General features: G+C 40.3%; 1 protein-coding gene across 2 annotated transcripts in view; it reads left to right on the forward strand.

The window, feature by feature from the left end:
• The window catches only part of scara5 (scavenger receptor class A, member 5 (putative)), a 104,059-nt gene extending 81,137 nt beyond the window's left edge, over positions 1 to 22,922 (forward strand). Inside the window, exons 9-10 of one of the 2 annotated variants that reach the window (XM_037537726.1) lie at positions 9,176 to 9,364; positions 22,088 to 22,922. In XM_037537726.1, the coding sequence (XP_037393623.1) occupies positions 9,176 to 9,364; positions 22,088 to 22,221 (323 nt within the window). In that variant the 3' untranslated portion in view covers positions 22,222 to 22,922. The remainder of the gene's footprint in view (positions 1 to 9,175; positions 9,365 to 22,087) is intronic. The other variant, XM_037537727.1, reaches the window with a different exon arrangement.
• The last annotated feature ends 220 nt before the right edge of the window (positions 22,923 to 23,142 follow it).

The raw sequence follows: 23,142 nt of genomic DNA on the forward strand, positions 1-23,142 counted from the left end.
GGTTTCTCCAGCTCTTTTCCTGAAGCTAACAGCATAGCCAGCGGTGATGAAACTGGAGCGGAATGACATCAGTTCTACTAGAATCAAGCCGATTTAGTGCTTTTGATTAAAATGCTTTGGCAATGCAGTCCTTGGCCTAACTAAGTGACACCACAGGAATTGTTCTGCTAAAAAGCAGCTTAACTGTTTGTTATGATCATTACAGTCTACAGCATGGGATATTACTATGAATTGATCCAATATTTCAACACTTTATTGCTTATAGAGGAGAATCAGATGGCTCTTGTGGTTGATAAAGCATTTCCTGTCAGCTGTGTACTCTTCTTTTACTGCGAGAGAAGAGAAGGAGAAGAGCATTCCCAATGCGGACTCCTTGGAGCTGGTGTTGGTTCATGGGTCAAGTTTCCAGTTTCTTGGATTTCAGCAGATGTTTAGCGATGCAGTGTTTATTTCACTCTTAGGAGAGTGAAATAGTGTTAAAAGCAGAGAAAGAGAACTTCAATCATCTGCTCCCTCGCTGAAAGAGAATATTGATTGTTCTCTCCAAAGGCCAGAGTACATAAACAATAGCATATGTCCAGTTCTTCCCTGTGTTAGCATGAGAACTCTTAGGCTGGATTACCATGGCGAAGCTTTCATTGTCAAGTTGCACTGGAATTATGTTCCTGACTAGTTGCACGCAAGTTTCACCATGTAAAGCTGCCTCATACACTCCGTCAGCAGCCACTTCCTTAAGGTAAAAACAGAGGGAGATACAGTGGGGTCCAAAGTCGGAGACCACTAACAAAAATGCTTCTATTTTACATTATTTTCTTGTCCCATTCGTAGTTTGTCATTACGCCTTATATCTTCAGCATAACGACTTCAGTGAAAAGAGGAGTCTCTGAAATATTAACACATCAGAATTTCTTAATGTGTGCTATTCCCTCTTTAGTGACAACATGCTCTCAAACTGGTTCCACAAGTTTGTGAACAAGCCGCTGATGAGTAGATCAAACCCACCTTAGAATCACCTCAACAAGAGCTTCAGATGAAGCGGAACAACTTTAAATAGTGACCTAGAAATAGCATAAATAATAATAAAGTTTTACGTGTCATAACTTGCGTTTTATTTATCAGCATTCTTAAACTTTCTATTGGTTATTTCCAGGAATAGATAAAAAAAAGTCTCAGAGTTGGGCCTCACTGTGTGAATCATCGTCATACTTTTCTATGTGTAGTTATTTTGCATGAGCCAGTTGGTTCAAACTAGCATTAGGCTTCAGCTCGCTGCCACCAATAGTGCGACATTTGCATGATTTTCTCCCTCACTGTAAATTCAGTCAAGACTTCTTTTTTGAAGTTTGCTTCTTCTCTTGAGCTATGAGGCCAATGTAGCTCACATATAATGGAAACTTATTGCCACCAATTAGTACTGTGCAAACTGCATCCTACATTGTCTTGCCTCCACTTGTTTTGAGTTGAGATGTTAAGGAATCCCAGATAGGCTTCCTCATGTGGTTTCTGACACTGTAAGACTTACTGTTATCTTGAAAAATGGACAAATGGGAGTTCTGAGTGGTACAACAATCAGATTTCTGGAGATTGTCATCTCCGTCCATAGACAGGACTCCCCCGAAGGCGTATTTGGGAGTAGTGTGAGAATATTGATAGATGAAAAAACATGAATGAATACATGTGGTCAATTCTGTCATCATAATTAGGCAGAAAGGTGCAGTGCTGCACTACAGTTGTAGTTACAGTTGCAATACAGTACGTTACATAACATGACAGTTGGGGGCAGTCATGAGCTGGAGCTTAGGGAACCAGCCTTGCGACCAGAAGGTCACAGCTTCAATTCCCTGAGTTAGCAATACCACATAACTGAGGTGCCCTTGAGCAAGGCACCTGACCCCCAACTGCTCCCCGGGTGCTGCGGATAGGGCTGCCCACCACTCCAGGCAAGTGTCCTCATTTCCCTCTAGTGTGTGTCTTTAGTCTAGTGTGTATGTGGTGTTTCACTACATGGATGGGTTAGATTGCGGAGGTGAAATATTCGGATTGTGGGACTAATAATGGTCAATTAATCTTAATCTTAATAATGACAAATAACACATCGAATGCTAGTTTTAGGCCAGAATGCCCCTAAATAAGTCAACTCATTTTCCAATAACAAAACATCAGTCATGCAAAAATGTTCTATCTCCATTCTTTCACTTTTTTGCGTAATTCTCTGAGATGTTTTTTGAGTCTTTCAACTGACACACAGAAAAATTGCTTTAATAAAACAAAATAGGACTGTTCCAGAAGCTTCATCAAGGATTAATATGAGTAACTATGACTTAGAGCTCGTATTCAGAGCTTGAGTGCACCCATTTGTCATAGCAGAAGGATAGCTTACTCTTAAAGACTGTGCATTATCGGGCTCTGTCATGGATTCATTTACATTTCTCATTTCCTATCTTTTGCCCCCTGCAGGGGCTTCCTGGATATTATGACTGACAGAGATGTAGAGCAGCTTCTTCTCAGCAGGGGAGAGCATGTCTGACTCTAAGCAGTAAATAACAGTCTATCTGTCTGTGTGTGAGTGTACAGTCGTATCCAAAAGTTTGGCAACCCAGGGTAAATAACGTTGTGTTGATGTTTGAGTGAAAATAAGTGAACACTTCCTTAACAGAGAACACACTCTGCACATTCTAACACACGACCACTCTTTATTTGCTGAATTTAACATATTGGGTAAAACTGTGCAAAAGTTATGGCACATTTTATATTGTGTGTTTTATAAAACATGTTTCATGTGTACTAAACTGTATAGAAAATACCACATTTTTGACTATATAGTGCACCCACTAACATGATGGTATCACTACTGTGGTAAAAATGGTCCATGATCCAAATGGATACATTATAGAGGGCTCTTTATTGTGGATCAGCACAGTTAAATTGTGTAGCAATGACATACCGTTCTTTATCCATAGTGCTTAGTATGACGTCGGCCCACCCTTTGCAGCTATAACAGCTTCTGGGAAGGCTTTCCACAAGGTTTAGGAGTGTGTTTATGGGAATTTTTGACCGTTCTTCCAGAAGCGCATTTGTGAGGTCAGTGATCAAACTGATGTTGGACGAGAAGGCCTGACTCACAGTCTCTGCTCAAATTCAACCTACAGGTGTTCCGTCAGGTTGAGGTCAGGACTCTGTGGAGGCCAGTCAAGTTCTTCCACACCAAACTCGCTCATCCATGGCTTTATGGACCTGCTTTGTGCACTGGTGTGTAGTCATGTTAGAACAAGAAGGGGCCGTCCCCAAACTGTTCCCACAAAGTTGGGATTTGATAATTGTCCAAAATCTCTTGGTGCTGAAGTATTAAGAGTTCCTTTCACTGGAACTAAGGGGCCGAGCCCAACTCCTGAAAACAACCCCACACCATAAACCCCCCTCCACTAACCTTTACACTTGGCACAACGCAGTCAGACAAGTACTGTTCTTCTGGCAACCATCAAATCTAGAGTCGTCCATCGGATTGCCAGACAAAGAAGCGTGATTCGTCACTCCAGAAAACACGTCTCCACTGCTCTAGAGTCCAGTGACGGTGCTTTACACCACTGCATTCGACGCTTTGCATTGCGCTTGGTGATGTAAGGCTTGGATGAAGCTGCTTGGCCACAGAAACCCATTCCATGAAGCTCTCTACGCTGTTCTTGAGCTGATCTGAAGGCCACATGAAGTTTGGAGGTCTGTAGAGATTGACTCTGCAGAAAGTTGGCAACGTCTGTGCACTATGCTCAGCATCCGCTGACCACGCTCTGTCATTTTACATGGCCTACCACTTCATGGCTGAGTTGCTGACATTCCCAATCACCTCCACCTTGTTATAATTCCACTGACAGTTGACTGTGGAATATTTAGTAGTGAGGAAATTTCACAGCTGGACTTGTTGCACAGGTGGCGTCCGATCACAGTACCACACTGGAATTCACTGAGCTCCTGAGAGCGACCTATTCTTTCACTAATGTTTGTAGAAGCAGTCTGCAGGCCTAGGGGCTTGGTTTTATACATCTGTGGCCATGGAAGTGAAATGGCCAATGATTATTTCATGTAATTTTTCTATTATTCTCCAGATGCTTTCTGAAAAGTCCAAAAATGCTTTGTCAGTCCAAAGAACATGTTTCCACTGCTCCAGAGTCCAGTGATGTTGTGCTTTACACTACTCCAGCTGATGTTTGTGAAGCTCCCTCCCCACAGTTCACCTGCTGATGTGGCTTCCAGGGGCAGTTTGGAATTCTGTAGTGAGTGAGAACATAGGATAGGCAGTTTTTGCTGCTTGTGCTTCAGCACTTGGGGCAGATCTAGTAAATTTCATATACTGATTTCTGGCAAAGTGGCATCCAAAGACAATTCAATGTTTAGTCATTGAGCTCTTCAGTACAACCCATCCTACTGCTAATGTGTGTCTATGGAGATTGCATGGCTGAGAATTTGATTGTATATATTGGTTGGCAATGAGTGTGGCTCAAACACCTGAACTCAATCACTAGGATTTTTAAAATTATTATTTATATGGTTTTGAAAAACATGTTAGTTTAAGAAACTTATTTCTCCATATCAAGAACATATATGTATCCCCTTAAACATTCACTTTACTTTGTGCCAGAGCAAACATGCGGACATGTTAGAATTAAAGTCCCATCATTATTTAACCTGCAGTGCTTGGGTCACATGTGCCCACGCTTTGCTCACATTGCTTTAATCAGACTGATAGGGCCCCGTCCTGCTGTTAAGAATTACACCACATCTGTTCCACATTTAGGAGATGTTTCCCTGGCTCTCTCTAACCAGACCGTCACAGCCATCCAGCTCATGTCCTGTTATGTCAAATGAAGCTTCATCCGCTCACAGTTCCAGGCTCTCAGCTTTTAGCATTCTCCTGTAATAGGCTGACTCAGCATTACTGATAACTAAGGGTGGGCGCTAGAGCAAATATATAACAACTTGATACTTGATACATTATATTATACACTCACCGGCCACTTTTTTAGGTACATCTTACTAGTAAAAGGTTAGACCCCCTTTTGCCTTCAGAACTGCCTTAATTCTTTCAACAAGGTGTTGGAAATGTTCCTCAGATATTTTGGTTGGTTATTTGAGTTCCTGTTGCCTTTCTATCATCTCCAACCAGCCTGCCCATTCTCCTCTGACCTCTCACATCAACAAGGCATTTTCATCCACACAACTGACCGCTCACTGGATATTTCCTCTTTTTCGGACCGTTCTCTGTAAACCCTGGAGATGGTTGTGCGTGAAAATCCCAGTAGATCAGCAGTTTCTGAAATACTCAGACCAGCCCGTCTGGCACCAACAACCACGCCACGTTCAAAGTCCCTTAAATCCCCTTTCTTCCCCGTTCTGATGCTCGGTCTGCACTTCAGCACGTTGTCTTGACCACCTCTACATGCCTAAATGCATTGAGTTGCAGCCATGTGATTGGCTGATCAGCTATTTGTGTTAACAAGCCTAATAAAGTAGCTAATAATGTACCTAATAAAGGCCAGTGAGGGTATATTGCCTTTTTCTGAAATTACAAACAAATGACATGTTAAAGAAATTTCATAACACATACATAACCATTGAATAACACCTACATAGACGCACTTGAGTATTTATATAAATCCTCATGGCAACTGCAAGATGAAGTCTGTTGTGCCCTAAAAGGACACCAAGTTTAGTGTTTTCAAAACGCTTGAATTGAATGTAAAAACAGTGAATCGTGAATCTAGAAGATGATCTGCTGTCAGCTCAAAAATTCACACCCCTACACAGTAACACCAGCAGTGTTATCAGCAAAAACTAAACCAAAACTAGTAATAACTAAATCTGTGCATCATTTCCACATGAATAAAATATTACAGGCCTACAACTATTGCCAAAACTAAGCCGAAAGAAAAAACTGTGCTAATACGACATAGTCTAGTTGTTCATGAAGAAATGATGTTTTTGAATGAGGTAAATTAAATGCATCACTTTTTTCAATGCACAATATTAACATTTAGATAAACACTTTAAATAACTAGACTATTGAAGTTATTCATTTAGGTTGCATTCACTACAGGTTATATATGAGTCCAATGATGGTCATAGGGCACTGTATAAGATAACCTACAACATCTACCACACTTGCATGTATTGAGCATGGTAATTGATTATCATTTTTGTTTATCAATTTTCTTCCTAATTTAGACATATGCAATTCCACCTACTAGTTAGGACTCCCCCAGTCACAAAATACCACCAGCGCTAGGAGGAAAAAAGCTAGTCCAGGCTTATTCTCAGCCCTGTGAAGAGAACCACTGTATCTGTGGACACCCAGGCATGAATGACTGTAGCATCACCAGTGACTGAACAAAGCATTTCCTGATGATAGGCCCAACGCTTAGATGGCTGCACAACTCGGGAGCCTCATTTTTGATAGTTAATGCATCTTATCATCAACTTCATAATGTAGCTCCCAGAGCATCACAGCTGAAGGAACCCAGTGCCCTTTCAGTCGACTGTTTGCTGAGTAAATTAGCCGATCACAGCAACTTTAGGCTAATTATTAAGTGCAGTGTCATCAGACTCTCAGAACTGATTGGTAACTACTATGATGGCAGATTTTCACCATAAAGCATAACTGATGCTTCATTTTGGCAGGGGAGTGGTCACCTCTAGCCACCACCTGGCTACACATCTGATCAACTACACACGATCTGATCTTTTCAAAAACATCTCAGCCACTTTCATATGTGGTTTTACATTGGACAATATCTGGCCACGCAACCTCAAATGAGAATGGACAGATTGGGTTTATTTCCCTTGTACATGTCCATTACCTTCAGCATGCTCTGATGCCAGCATAGCAGGAGGACCCAACACTTCATTAAAGTATCTGGCATTTTTCACCTTCTGTCTTAATCCTGTACAGCTAAGAAATGCTGCTCAGGGCTGATCATCTTCTGTGATGTAACTGATTGGGATTTGTGGGGGTCATTCAAGGCCACACTAAAACCAGAATGTGAACATTGAAGGCAGGAAGATCGGAACAAAGATCGTAATGGCATAGTAATGAATTGAGCAATAATATGAACATATCCTAAGTAAACCCTATGAAGAGCTGCTAGGGTTTCCACACCAAAAAAAGGAAAACTACAGTGATTGAAACAAGACTTGACTGGTGCCTGGAATTTAAGGAAATTGTTTCCTCATGTAGCTTTAAAGTGAAACACCTGTTGAACGCATGCATGTTGACATAGTTCATAGCCTGTGAAATCATGCATGTATACATTTATGCACATGCACACATTTCTTCAGTGATTATATGACCCAAAATAAACTTCAGACACAATGGACAATCTGACATGGATGTTCTGCTGTGCGTTTGTGTGTATACTGCACAGACATTCCTGAGGAAGCCGCTTACAGTATATTCCAAGAAGATTTACACTGTCCACATTTTTTAAAGACTGAAGCTGCTTGTTGTTTTCAACTGGCCATGGTTTGCTTAGGCCTTCTTTTTGTGGAGCTCTCATAGCATTTCAGTAGTTCATGTGCACTTTTTGCCTGTTTTGATCAATCAGATCAAAAGGAGCAACTGTAGCAGTTGCTGAGAACCTAGATCTGTATTACACAGACCAAAGTTAAGTTTTTGTAGGCTTGTTTTAAGCTTGTTTTTACTTGCAGCACCACTGTTGCTTTAACAATTCGGCATAGTTGGACTATTAAGATGTAAACAAAGTCATTAGATGTGAAATGCCCTGTTATAGAGAAACTTGCCAAGTTAGAATTGCTTATAGTGGTGGTCAAGGCAACCAGACATCCACCTCTAAAAGCTCCCTTACCGGAGGTTATTACATGAAATGGTTACACAAACACTGCCTGATGTCTGAGTCATTGATTTTGGTTCTTTTAAAAATACATTTATAATGGAAGGGTTTCATGCAGTGTTGTGAGACAAAATAGTCCCTAATGAAAATGTTCTTTTTTTCCCAGATTTACCATATTTGACCATTATAAACATTACATATAAAACATGAGAAGTTGTGTAGGTTCACTTGTGGTTTTAGGTACTCAATAAAATGGCTATATTTGCTTTGTAGCGGCAACTGTGTTCCTATCATCACCATTGTAAAGAAATCAGAGTCAGTAAGTGTCACTATAATGAACCATTTTATATCAAACCACTCTGAATTTCAACCTTTTTTTAAAAAACAATGCAATCCCTCTTTAAACAGTAGATCACTTTCCTTATGCCAGATTTCCCATTGATTGGAAGTGGTGCCTAATTGAAAAGCAGTCACTACAGTAAAAGAAAAAGTGAAAAGCACATGACATTACTCTTCCCTAGTATCATGCAGAATATGTGCTGAAATTGAAAAAATAATAATCCTCTATCTTTTACATTGTTTTAATTTTTTTTTGGTGTCTTTACTGAAACAGAACACATGAAGATTTGCATTTTAGAAATTGAGAACTGAATTCATGTCAGATTTGAATACAATATGCTTTAAAATGTATTGAAGGCACAAACTGTTTTCCACTAGTGCTTAAAACAAGGTTAAATCAATGTATTGGATCTTTTACTGTTCAATTCTACATTAACCTGTTTAAATTCATTGCATTTCACTGTTTTGCATTTCAATGAGTCAAAAAACAATACACAAAGTTTTTACTATTATGAAGATGTTTCAATGAAGCAAATCTGTTCAAAGTACATGGTGGAAAGCAATAGCTGTGCCTTTATTGCATTTCAATGCGAATTGTACCCAATTCTGACACCAATTCAGCATTTGGTTTTTAAAATGCAAAACTTGACGTGTTTTTCTTCCACTGTAGTGACTGCTATCCAATTTGGCACTAATTCCTCTCTGTGCTTTCCACTTATACATACTGGAATGACAACCAGCTTGCACATCTGATTGACTTTTATGATGCTATTGTTGCTTATCAACAGGGAGATCAATAGACAAAAACAGCATTAAAAAGCCAGTTTGAGCCCCCAAGAAAAAAAAGTGATGCAAAGCCTCCATTTGTTTTAATAGATCTTTTTTGTGTGCAGTCTTGAGTCATATTTCATAATGTGTCATAATCTAGTGCAGTTATATTCTGTATGCATTCTATCTGTAGCCGCTCTGCTCATAAGCCCTGTTTGTGTTTGTTTCAGTGGAGAGCACTCTGGTGAGGTTGGTCAACGGCTCTGGTCCTCATGAGGGCCGAGTGGAGGTGTATCACGAGCGGCGCTGGGGGACGGTGTGTGACGACGTGTGGGATAAGAAGGATGGAGATGTTGTGTGTAGAATGCTGGGATTCCGAGGAGCAAAAGAAATCCACAAAACCGGACGATTCGGACAAGGTCAGTCACAAGTACCACAAATTATCACTCATGCAGGGATCAAACAAAGCAGACCATTACTTTCTCACCTTACATATAGGACTAAAAGTTTGGAAGCAAACTTTTTTTTTCCAGTAGATAATGATCAATATGTTTATGATCATAATAGACAGCTATAAGTGTATTTTGTTTATCAGCAATAGTGTACTAAAAGTGTGTTAATTCATCAGAATTTTGCTCCTGCTGATTCTGCAGTTTTACTGTCCACTCTTAAAACTATGGCTCTTCAAGGGATCTTTAGTAAACATAAGGGTTCTACATAGAACCATGACCACTCAAAAAAAACATTTGCATGGTTAAACAATTCTTTTCATTGCAAAATTGTTCTTTTTAAGAACAGATTAATGGACAATGTGTTGTTTATGGTTCTATACAGAACCTTTTTGAAATGAGTACTATATAGCACCAAAAAGGGTTTTGCTATTATGACGATGTCAAACTTGTAACAGTAGCAGAACTCTTTTTTGGTGCTATATGGAACCATTTCAAGAAGGCTTTGTGTGGACCATGCACAACACATTCTACATCAATCTGAAGAACGATTTTGTGATGCAAAGAACATTTTAAGCATGCAAGTGTTCATGTTCATGGTTCATGGTGTTCATGGTTCCACATAGAGCGACTCTCTTTGCTAAGGAACCCTTGAAAAACCATGTATATCAGTGTGAAGGACAGTTAACAGTAATGAGTGAAAGCTTTTCACATTGAATGTGAATGGAATGGTGAATGGAGTGATGGAATGGTGAACTCCAGGCCTGGACAGATTGGTGATTTTCACCTGATTCAACCCTTAGCTGACAGGTTTAGTATGTGTGTTAGAGCAGGTAAAACTATGTGAGACATTAGCCCTCACTTCCCCACTCCTACTCTAGAATTAGGCCAGAAACATAAGCTTCAAGCTGTGCAAACATGGTTTTGCACAACATTGCGTTCTAAGATGTGTCACATTTCACAAGTGCCCATTGTGTTCTCAGTGTTTCTGTATGTTTATCCAGCTCATTTTTGCAGTGAATTTGATTAATGGCATTGAGGGCCTCTGACTGTGAAGACATAAAGCATAAACTCACCCATATATGCTGTGGAAAACAGTGACAGCCAGCTTGGCAGAGTCCAGCCAGGCCTCAAAACCAAAAGCACCATGAGCGGTGATGTCACACTCACACTTTCCTGGCATCCATATCAGAATCCCCGCTTTCTTTAACAGCCATGCCTAATCACAAACAAGACAACAAAGCAGCCGAGTGGAGCACTGCTGACCGCTGCTTTTCGACAACTTTCCATAACTGGGAGTGTTTTACAACATACATAACTGTGAAAACGTCAGAGACTGCCCTTCATTTATTTCATTTCCAGTCAAAACAGTCAGGAAAAAAAGAAAACATACAGGGGGATTCAGTGTGAGGCGTCTAGGAACCAATCACAATCCACCTGGGGTCATAGAGTCTCCAACTGTCCCTAGAAGATGGCTCCTTTCGGTCTGTGAGGAGATGTGACCCCTGAGCAGAAAGCATCATAACTGTGCGACGTGACATTTTTGGCATCTGATATTCGCTTCTTTAGTTTTGCACTGGAGCTTCGAGGCTAATGGAGCTAACAAATAATGGAAGCTTAAGCTGCAAGAGATTAGCACTGTGCAAACTGCGTGTGTAAATCATCAATTGTGTCACGTTGTGAAGTGATCTCAAGTATGTGGTGTTTGACACTGCATGACATACTTCATTCATCCATTTATTCATTCATTCATCATCTAACCCATTCATCCTTCTCGGTCACAGAGTCCATCTGGGCGAAAGGCAGGAAGCAATGGACAGGTCGCCAGGGCAGACACACAGACATAGGCTACGTTTACACAGCAGACAAAAGGCCCAAATCTGATTTTCTCACCAAATCTGATTTTTTTTGTTAGGCTGTTCACATTATCTTTTAAATGTGACATTAGTCTGAACAGATCAGCTCCTAAATCAACTCGCATGCACAAAGAACAATGCTTCACAGGGTGTGCTGGTCCAGAGGTAAACAATCATAATGGAGAGTGAACGCCTGTCCATCCAGGAGCTATCAGTGCCGTCTTCGCCAGCATCACAGGAGCGATTATGAAGTTCCAGTGGTTGACAGCTGGGCTCATCACCCACTGTGTGTTCGAATTCGCTGTAAAAGGGCACGTCATTCGGCCACGGCCACTTCTTTGGTTCGTGTCCTCGGATTCTTTAAACTGTTCTCTGACGGTGCAGCCTTGGGCTCCTCCGGCCGCATTCGGCCATTTCGTATCGGTTGTGATATGGTTGCAACCACCTAAACTCCTCAGACAAAAAAGTAAAAAAGTCTCAGCAGTGCAAAATTATGACGAATGTCAAGCTGGACTGACAAAAAAGTTGCATGAATTCCGATCTGGTTCCTTCAGAGTTGCGTTACTGTGGATTGGATATGGATCGGATTTCAGAACCACATATGAAAGGCTCACAAAGCGTGTGGGGCAGTCATGGACTGGAGGTTAGGGAACCAGACCGGAAGGCCACCAGTTCGTGACTGAGGTGCCCTTGAGCAAGACACCTAACCACCAATTGCTCCCCGGTTGCCATGGATAGGGCTGCCTAATGCTCTGGGCAAGTGTGCTCACTGCCCCCTAGTGTGTGTGTTCACTAGTGTGCATGTATGTGGGTGTTTCACTGCACGGATGGATAAAACACAGAGGTCTAGTTCCTGTGCAAAACACAGTGACTAATGGTTCTGAATGAATGAAATCAGAATTGAAAATGTCAGATTTAATGCATTTTTGCTGTTCACACTGACACACAAACACGCATCTGTGTCACAAACGAAGAAAATTTGGGCCACTACCTGCTGTGTAGATATAGCCCTATACATTCACATACCCTCACTCTCACTCCTAGGGGCAATTTAGTATTACCAACTGGCCTGACTTCATGTCTTTGGACTGTGGGAGGAAACCCACACACACACAAGGAATCCATGCAAACTCTATGCAGAAAGGATCCTGGTCGCCCGGCCAGGCAATCGAACCCAGACCCTTCGTGCTGACGTACTGTTATCTGTAAAAAAGACAAGTCACTTACCCAAAACAGTCTGAAGCCTGAATGTTTATAGATAACATTATGTCATACAGTGTCAGAACCACATAAGCAAGTCTATTTGAGATTGTTTAAATAGGTCCTCTGGCCAAATTTACATCCATTAATTTGCCTACTTGCCCCCTATAGTGGTGTCATAGTAGCTTCGAGAGAGGGACTCCAAAGACTACACATACTGAAAAAACCCTCAAGGGTTCTTTAGTTAAGAACCATGGACACTCTAAAAACCACTTGCGTGCTTGAAAGGTTCTTTGTGGTTCTTCAGATTCATGAAAAATGTGTCAGATATGGTTCTGTATAGAACCAAATAATAGTTCTGCTATTATTACAAGATCAATCTTTTGGTGCCGTTTAGAATCATGTTCAAAAAGGTTCTATTTAGAACCATGTACAACACACTTTTTTCACACTCTTAAAAATGAAGGTTCTTCAAGGGTTCTTTAGTAAAGAAAATGGTCCTATATAGAACTATGAACACTGCATGATGAAAGGGTTCTTTGCATTGTTTAATGCTTATTTCAGAATGATGGAGATGGTTTTTTATAGAACCTTATTGAAAACTGTTCTATATAGCACCAAAAAAGGTTCTGCTATTATGACAATGTCAAGCTCGGATCTTCTATTGTAACGATAGAAAAACCCTTTTTGGTGCTATTTAGAACTCTTTTCAAAAAGGTTCTATTTAGAACCATGCACAACACATTTTCTTTCACACCTAGCACCAAAAAAGGTTCTTCTGTTGTTATGATGTCAAGCCTGTAACAATAGAAGAACACTTTTTTGGTTCTTTGAGTGTTCAGGATTCTGTACAGAACCATTTTCTTCACAAAGGAACCCTTGAAGAACCATCTTTTTTAAAGTGTGCGTCAATCTGAAGAACCATTTCACTGTGCAAAGAACACTTTAAGCAGGCAAAGGGTTCTTTGAGTTTTTATAGTTCAATATAAAACCATTGTCTTTACAAAAGAACCAGGAAAGAGCCTTTCTGATGATGCATCATGAAGGTGGAAGGAACTTTCAGAACACTACAACTTTTCTGAGTTAGCCACGCCCGCTGGCTAGTACAGCTGGGAACCATACAGCCAATGTTAGCTCTAGATTCACAGTGTCACATCTGTATTTATTAGCCTGGTGCATCAGTGCATTTCTTTAATGCACTTCATTGGTGTATGATGTGTTTGTGAAATGCTTGCTGGGTATTGTAGTTACAGAACACTGGCAGATGAAAACTGAAAACTGTGAAGTGACAAAGCTGAGGGACGCAGTGCTGCACTACAGACACTCTCTTAGCCTATTATGTGCTTATTTAATATGTTCAGCTGGAGTGACTCATAAACAACTCGACACACTTCGAGAAATTTATGAGAACGAGGCTCTTTAATCACCCAGTAAACATACTCAACTCTGTTTTTCTCCTATTGTCCTATAAGAGGTAAAATACACTCTTAAGAACCCCTAAAGAACCATCTTTTTTAAGTAAAGGCAATGTTTCTACATAAAACCGTGCACACTCTGCATGATCAAAGGGTTCCTTGCATCATCAAAGGGTTCTTCAGATTGATGGAAAATGTGCATGAATGTGCTATAGGCAGTTCTATGTAGAACATTTGTCCATATAACACCCATAACGGTTGTTATATTGTTACAAGCTTGACACCATAACAATAGAAGAAGCCTTTTGGGTGCTACATAGAACCAAATAGAACAAAGTTTTTCCTACATTCTGAAACAGGGTGGTCCTTTAGTAAAGACAATGGTTCTAATGGTGAAATCGTTCTTCAGATTGATGCACACTTAAAAAAGAAGGTTCTTCAAGGGTTGTTTAGTAAAGAAGGTAGTTCTATATAGAACCATGAACACTCATAGAACCCTTTGTGTGCCTAAAGTGTTCTTTGCATGGTTAAACGGTTCTTTGGATTGATGGAAATTGTGCATGAATGTGCTATAGACAGTTCTCTATAGAACCTTTGTGAAAAGGGTTCTATATAGCACCCAAAACAGTTTTTTATATTGTTACAAGATTGACACAACAGAAGAACCCTTGTGGGTTCTCTATAGAAGCTTGTAGAACCAAGATCCTACAAAAATAATGGTTGTTTATTAAAGACAATGGTTCTAATGGTGATGTAAAAAAGGTTCTGCAAGGGTTGTTTAATAAAGACAATGGTTCTATATAGAACCATGAACACTCACAGAAGCCTCTGCATGATTAAAGGGTTCTCTGCATTCTCAGTCTGAAGAAAACGTTCGTGAAACAAAGAACCCTTTAATCATGAAGATGGCTCTTTAAGTGTTATATATAGAACCATTTTCTTTACTAAAGAAACCTTGAAGAACCATCTTTTGAAGGCTCTAGCTTTAACGGAGGGCTGTGCACTGTGCCAAGACTTGTTCTTTCGAAAGAGCAGAAAAAAATAGGAATTCTGAAAAGAACAGGAATAAAAAAAAGAAGCATAAAACATCAAAGTGTCCTGAACCATAAACGGAACACAGGAGTAATATTCAGAACAACGTATCTCTAGGCTCATTTAAAAGATTGATGACTGCTGTAAGTCATTGAAAACCCATGTATCTGTTCCGGGGAGAGAAACAAAGCCGTTGCTCTGACGGCTTCAGCCTCGGTTTTTGTTGAAAGGTTTTGAATGAGGAGGGATTTCTGAAGGATGAGGTCAGCACGAGACTTCATTGTAAACGGCTGGAGTCAGGATTGAGCTTTTAGGAGCGACTCACTTAAGCAGGGGCTTGTTCTTTCAGTGAAAACACCGCTGTCACGTCGCTGGTTTTCACTTATTAGAATCATATGTGCGAGCGTGCTGCAGCAGGACTGAGGGATTTGAATCAGGATGCATGCAACAAATAGTTATTGGTGGCCTGTGGAGCCCGACTGTGGCATCAGAGAGAGAGAGAGAGACACTGACATGCTAAAGAGATCTGAGGTGATGGCAAGCACACAGCTAGACCCCTCTTTTCCATTCCTCAAATGAAACCAATCTATATATATATATGGAATATATATATATATCTTGGAAATATTCTAACAGATTTTTAGTTTGGAAAAGAATGTTACTTGCAAATGCAACAAAGAAACTCCGGTCCATCAGATCTGCTCTCCAGTAGAAAGTAATGTAGGTGAGCTTGTCCAGAAGAAGAGTGGCAGTTTGAAAATATTTTGGTTACTAACTAAACAAACATGTTTAACCACTGGATGTCAACAGCTAACATGCCATAAACACAGACCATAATCAAATGTAAGCTATAGAGTAAGACTCTGTAATTGAGTAAGGCTCTTTCATAAGTGATACTTCATAAGTGAATTTAGAGTGTCTGCATTATCAGAAAGTCAAATTTAATGCTTTCTAAGACATTTCTGTGGCATTTATCTTTATTAATTTAATGTATTAATTAATTTATTTATAAAGTTTAAGTATAAAGGTCAGTGTTAAATGTTTTGTCCAATGCAGAGGTCAACGTTTAGTTTAAGTTTCCTTTAGGTCTGACAGCAACCAGCTACTTTAATAAACTGCCCCAGCAGGCAAGTGTAACTGGTCAATCTTAAGGCAGTGTGAGGTTTTGTTTTATATCAGAAATGTGAGCCAAGGTGTCTTGTTTTGGGAGAAAAAAGAAAAAGAAAAGATGGATGAATGAATGAAGTTAATGTCTATGCTGTATTTAAGAGCGCATCAATTCTAATGTCCACTATTTAATTACCTTTAAGGCTTAATATTTATGAAATGTAAGACAATAATACTTTTTAAAGAACTGCAAGAAGACATATTTTCAAGTTTTCTAAGGTTGTCACTGACCCATAGTCACAGACCTTGATTGGTTCTCTTGTGTGTGTTTGATGTGCTGACTGACTCACATATAGAACCTTCAAGTTAAAGTTTGACTTTGAGTCTTTTTGTTGAGTCCAAAGATGCATATAACTTAAAAAACACACCTCGCATAATGTTAACCTCTTATTCTCCAGGGTATATTTTGGTTTGTCCATTTGAATTTACGTGACAAATTTACGTGATAAATGCAAATTTATTATGTTATTTTTATTTTTTTTTTGTAAAAGCTCCCCTGAAATTAACGGAAAATGTGTTTTATTATCACGCATATTGCTATATGCTCTACGATTTGCTCCTGAAAACCAAAAATCTTAGATGCTCTTTGTATTATTTTATATAAACAGTGTTTACAGAGCAGATCACTGAAGAGACGCCATCTGTTTATAGTTTATAGCCCAGATTTGGTGAAAAATGGGTCGACTTTCAGTAGAAAAAAAAAGTGAGTTCAGCTTCTTTCATTATAAGGCTTTAAAATGACATCACCATCTATGTGACTGGAAAGAAGACAGTTACAGCCTCATACGACCCCGACCTTCTGAATGTAGCCACCAGTGGTTCCAAGGAGTTTAAGAGGCTATGAAGCCACAGAACAAGAACATGTGAAAAACTCAATTTTGAGATAGAACCTAATTCCAGGGGGATGAATTGTATCTACCCACTTTTTCAGAGGCCTTCGGTTTTTCTGCCAGTGCGCCACTGAGCAGGACTATGTTTTTTTTTTGTTTAGCTTTTTTGTTTTTGATACGCTATAAATTTAGAGCATTGTCAAAACACCTAATGTCAATATCAACATCCAAATTCTAGCACTGTGTCAACCTACAGTCAGACACAGGTCTTTGAAGAGCATGTATTGCACTGCTTCTGAAAGATGTGTCAGGAAGATTTAAAGAGTCTGTCAGGTTTTTAGGCTCCAGTAAGATCGATGAGCTATTTGACTCTCATTGGTCCCTCATGATCTCTCTCTCTCTCTCTCTCTCTTTCTCTTTTCATCTCTCTGTCTACCAGTCTCTCTCTATTATCCTCTACCACACAGCTCGAAACATCTGCAAGTGTTTATAGAAGCTCTCACGTCACTGTATGTGCCAGGATACTAAAAGGTTCTGCGCCGTTCAACTGTTTGAAAGTGGAAAGTAAGCAAGTTGAGGAAAATGCAAGTGTCAACTCATACGGCGCCACTTACCAAAACGCTGCCAGTTGTGTGGCGTCTAAGATCGATTGCTCTTCACCTTTATGGAACTAAAATAAATACAAAACATAAATCATTGGAGACGTGAGAGTTTGAGGGTTCGAGAGACCTAAACCATGACTAGATCATGAGCAAGACACACTGGAAAAGCGCATGTGGACCACATGCTAGTATATAGTCAGGTCCATAAGTGACCCAATTTTGGCAATTTTGCCTCTGTGCACCATCACACTGGATTTGAAATGTAGACTTTTAGCTTTAATTCAAGGCTTTAACAAAAATATTGCACTAACTATATAAATTGCAGCCATTTTTGCATTGTCCCTCCAGTTTTGCTGGCTCAAAAGTAATTGGACAGTTGACTGATAAGCAGCTAAGCATGGCCAGATGTGGTCTGTTCCCTTGGCATTTCATAACAAATGAAAGGGATAAAAAGGCTGGAGTTGATTCCAAGTGTTGAATATGCATTTGGTAGCAGTTCATGGAAACTCTCAATATGCCGTCCAAAGAGGTGTTGATGCAAAAACAAAACAAACCAGAGAGCTCAGAGCAGAAATATTAGACATGGCCAAATCAGTAGTTTGGTACCTTCCAAATAAGAAGGAATGCTCTGGTGAGTCTAGCAGCACCAAAAGGCCTGGAAGACCACAGAAAGTAACTACAGTGGATGATTCCAAAATTCTTTCCATAGTGAAGAAAAAAACCCTTCACGACATCTAGTCAAGTCAGGGACATTCAAGAGGAGGTTGGTGTATCACTGTCAAAGTCTGCAATGAAGAGACACCTTCATGAATGTAGATACAGAGGTTTACCTCAAGATGCAAATCAACAGGAACACACAAGAACAGAAAGCTAGATTAGACTTTGCTAGAAAACATCTACACTTCCATTAAATCTTGACTGCTTCCTTTCTAATCCATTACATGTACAGAGGCAAAATGACCAAAGTTGCTATGGTTGCTAGGATCTTGGTATCCCAGTTAAGAGGTATTGTTATACAGTTGGTGATTAACAGAGTGTTGCTAGAGTGGTGCTGTGCGGTTGCTATGGTGTCCCATGTAGTTTAAATGATGTTAAGTGATTTAAGTGACCCTTATTAGTCCCACAACAGGGAAATTTCACCTCCCCATTTAACCCATCCATACAGTGAAACACCATATACACACTAGTGAGCACACACACTAGGGGGGCAGTGAGCACACTTGCCCAGAGTGGTGGGCAGCCCTATCCACAGAGCCCGGGGAGCAGTTGCGGGTTAGGTGCCTTGCTCAAGGACATTTCAGTCATGTACTGTCGGCTCAGGAGATCAAACCCGATGACCTTCTGGTCACAGGGTTGGTTTCCTAACCTCCAGCCCACGACTGCCCCACAACTGTTGCTAGATATGAAAAAAAATGTAGTCATCCAGTCGAAGAGCTGCACTCAAGTATTTCTGATCAGGCCAAACGTTTCGGAGTTGGAACAGTGCTGCTATCTTGTGACAACGACAGATTTATCCATTATAATTGCCTTTGGTTTACGATACTCAGCAATGTTTTGTGGCCAGTTGATGATGTCATTGGAGTTGGACAGTTGTAGTTGTGTGTGACTGGGGACAGATTTACAGACTCAGTAAGCTAAAAATAATTACCTTTAAGGTGATAATGAAAATTGTGAAATAGAAGACGTTCTTCTGACGGAGTGAATGAGGTGCAGAAGTTCTGGACCAGTGAGCGCTGTGATGAAAATAAACAGATGCAAACAGTGGATTAAGCTGAGTCCAGGAGAGAAATGTGGATGATGGAGTAGAGATGGTCTGTTCTGTGTGAGATAGCAAGAGAAGAAATATGTTAAGACAGATACAGAAAGTGGTGCGAGAGAGAGAGAGAAAGTACAACCCCAATTCCAGTGAAGTTGGGACATTGTGTAAACATAAATAAAAACAGAATACAATGATTTGCAAATCCTTTTCAACCTATATTCAATTGAATACACTACAAAGACAAGATATTTAATGTTCAAATGGATAAACTTTATTGTTTTTTGCAAATATTCACTCATTTTGAATTTGATGCAACACATTCCAAAGAAGTTGGGACAGGGGCGTGTTTACCACTGTGTTACATCACCTTTCCTTTTAACAACACTCAGTAAGTGTTTGGGAACTGACGACACTAATCTTTGAAGCTTTGTAGGTGGAATTCTTTCCCATTCTCGCTTGATGTACAGCTTCAGTTGCTCAACACTCCGGGGTCTCCATTGTCATATTTTGAGCTTCATAACGCGCCGCACATTTTCAATGGGAGACAGGTCTGGACTACAGGCAGGCCAGTCTAGTACCCGCACTCTTTTACTATGAAGCCACGCTGTTGTAACACGTGCAGAATGTGGCTTGGCGTTGTCTTGCTGAAATAAGCAGGATGTCCCTGAAAAAGACGTTGCTTGGATGGCAGCATATGTTGCTCCAAAACCTGCATGTACCTTTCAGCATTAATGGTGCCTTCACAGATGTGCAAATTACCCATGACATGGGCACTAACACACCCCCACACCATCAGAGCCGCTGGCTTTTGAACTTTGCACTGATAACAATCCGGACAGTCCTTTTTCTCTTTGGCCCGGAGGACACAACTTCCATGATTTCCAAAAACAATGTGAAATGTGGACTCAGACCACAGGACACTTTTCCACTCTGCGTCAGTCCATCTCAGATGAGCTCGGGCCCAGAGAAGCCGCCGGCGTTTCTGGGTGGTGTTGATATCTGGCTTTCGCTTTGCATGGCAGAGTTTTAACTTGCATTTGTAGATGGAGCGACAAACTGAGTTCACTGACAGTGGTTTTCTGAAGTGTTCCTGAGCCGTGTGGGAATATCCGTTACAGAATGATGTCAGTTTTTAATGCAGAGATTATCCTACAGATCCTATAGTTCCTATAGATTATTGTACAGATCCTATAGTTCCAGATTGTGGGATTATCCTACAGATCCCATAGTTTCTATAGACTATCCTACAGATGCTACAGTTCCTATAGCTTATCATACAGATCCTATAGTTCCTCTAGATAATCATACAGATTCTATGGTTCCTATAGATTATTATACAGATCCTATAGTTCCTATAGATTATCCTACAGATCCTATAGTTCTTATAGATTATCATACAGATGCTATAGTTCCTATAGATTATCATACAGATGCTACAGTTCCTATAGATTATCATACAGATGCTACAGTTCCTATAGATTATTATACAGATCCTATAGTTCTTATAGATTATGATACAGATCTTGTAGTTCCTATAGATTATCCTACAGATACTATAGTTCCTATAGACTATCTACAGTTCAGCTTCTTTTATTATAAGGGTTTAAAGTTACATCACCATCTATTTGACTGGAAAGAAGACAGTGACAGCCTCATATGACCCCCACCTTCTGAATGTATCTTATGAAAAATGAAAGTTTTGAAGAATGTGAGTAAGTGCATTTTGGAACTGTGGTTCTAAGGAGGTTAAGGTTAGGATGAGGTTGTAGATTAAAGTTAAGGTAATGTTAGATTTAAGATTAAGTTTAGGGTTTGTTGGGTTTAGGTTTTTGAGGTGAAGGTAAGTTAAGGCTTTGAATTGGACGTAGAGTTAAGATAAGGTTTTTGCATTGGGGAAGAGGTTAAGTTTAGTTTGGGTTTTACATTTATGGCATTTGGCTGACGCTCTTATCCAGAGCGACTTACGATTTGAACATTTTACACAAGTAGGCGAAGGTGGTGTTGGGAGTCTTGCCCAAGGACTCTTATTGGTATAGTATAGGGGACTTACCCAGGTGGGGGATTGAACCCTAGTCTACAGCGTAGAAGGCAGAGGTGTTACCACTACACTACACCGCCACACCGCCAGCATTTGGGGCTGATAAAGTTTTAGGGTTAACTTTAGGATTAGATTTAGGTTTGGGGTTTCAGTTAAACTTAAAAAGGGTGAGCATCTCCAACATATCAACAGCAGACAAATACCTAATTATCTAAGTATTGACCAATAGACACTTTTTTTGTGTCCCTCATTTTTCATCCTGTGAAGTTGTGGGTCATGATATGGCCACTTTTTTCATTTCTATTGTGAAAATACTGTTATTGTTCTTAAAAGAACAGGAAAAATGAAGAACTCCTTAAGCCTTAGAAGTCTAGAGTATATTCTAAAACTATAAATGTACATGCATTTAATTTAAAAATGACATATAGTCACATATAGTCACACAATTACTTTACATTACATTTACATATACAATTACATTTCTATTGTATATATGGATCAGATCTATGTTTTTTTTCAAATTATTTTTCTGTTTTAGTTCCGAAAATTGTTGAAAAAATTGTTGAAAAAACAATTTTCCTAAAATTCAATAAAATTCAATCAGTTTTGATTGAAATTTTAGAATCTGCTGAGAAATAATTCTAAGTTACTTTCAATAAGCTGCAAGTGAGAAATAATTAATATATAATTGTGCCATGTCGTCATTGTTGGCATTAACAGCAATTTCTAAGTCTCTCTCTCTCTCCCTCTCTCTCTCTCTCTCTCTCTCTCTCTCTCTCTCTCTCTCTCTGTAGGTACAGGTCTGATCTGGATGGATGATGTTGCCTGTGTTGGCACTGAGGACACCATCCACGAGTGCAAGTTCTCTGGCTGGGGCAAAACTAACTGCGGTCACGTGGAGGACGCGGGGGTGACCTGTAACACTTAACCCCTTCTCAGCCTGGCCTGTATTTTTCTGCTGAATTGACTGACCCACCTACAGGACTACAGCGCAGCAGCTGATTGGCTGAGAGAGATCACAAGGAAAGTGCCGGGCCCCTCCAGACCACCATAGGCTAATGGACCTGACAGTTTCGAGAAAGCCTCTTTTGGGTGGGGGGTTGGTGAGGGGCAATGAGGTCAGAGAGTGCTTCTGGCACAGACTCACATCACCTCAACCTACACACTGCCAGCTGAAACAGCGCAGGGTAAACACGCTGGCATGGGAACACTTAGAGCCTTCACAAAGGAACCAGCAAACGCCCTGCATCTCAAACAGAGTGTGTGTGTTCTAAAGCTCCCGTTGCCTTTTTCTCCGTCTTCAGTCATGAGCAAATGAGTGTGTTTATGGAGTTCTGGATGTTCATTACCTCTTTTCTCAGTCGTTTTGAGGAAGCACAGCCAAAAATGCAACTCTGCCTTAAAAAGCTCTTGGGAACGGGGTGTGTGTGGGTATCTGTGGGTTTAAACTATGGCTGTCCCCAGCTAAGACTAGCTTTACACCATGAAACTTTAACTTGTTACAGGTTCATTTTTCTGTGCAACATGACAGTTACATCAATCAGGCATTACATTATGACCACCTCCCTGTTTCTACATCCATTTTATCAGCTCCATTTACATATAGCTGCACTCTGTACTTCTACAGTTACAGACTGTAGTCCATCTGTTTCTCTGATACTTTGTTAGTCCCCTTTCACCCTGTTCTTCAGTGGTCGGGACCCCCATGGACCCTCACAGAGCAGGTACTATTTGGGTGGTGGATCATTCCCAACACAGCAGTAACATCCAGCCAACAGCGTCCTGTGACCACTGATGAAGGTCTAGAGGATGATCAACACAAACTGTGCAGCAGTAGATGGTCTCTGAC

The sequence above is a fragment of the Pygocentrus nattereri genome, chromosome 4 (assembly GCF_015220715.1).
Source record: "Pygocentrus nattereri isolate fPygNat1 chromosome 4, fPygNat1.pri, whole genome shotgun sequence".
Lineage (NCBI taxonomy): Eukaryota > Metazoa > Chordata > Actinopteri > Characiformes > Serrasalmidae > Pygocentrus > Pygocentrus nattereri.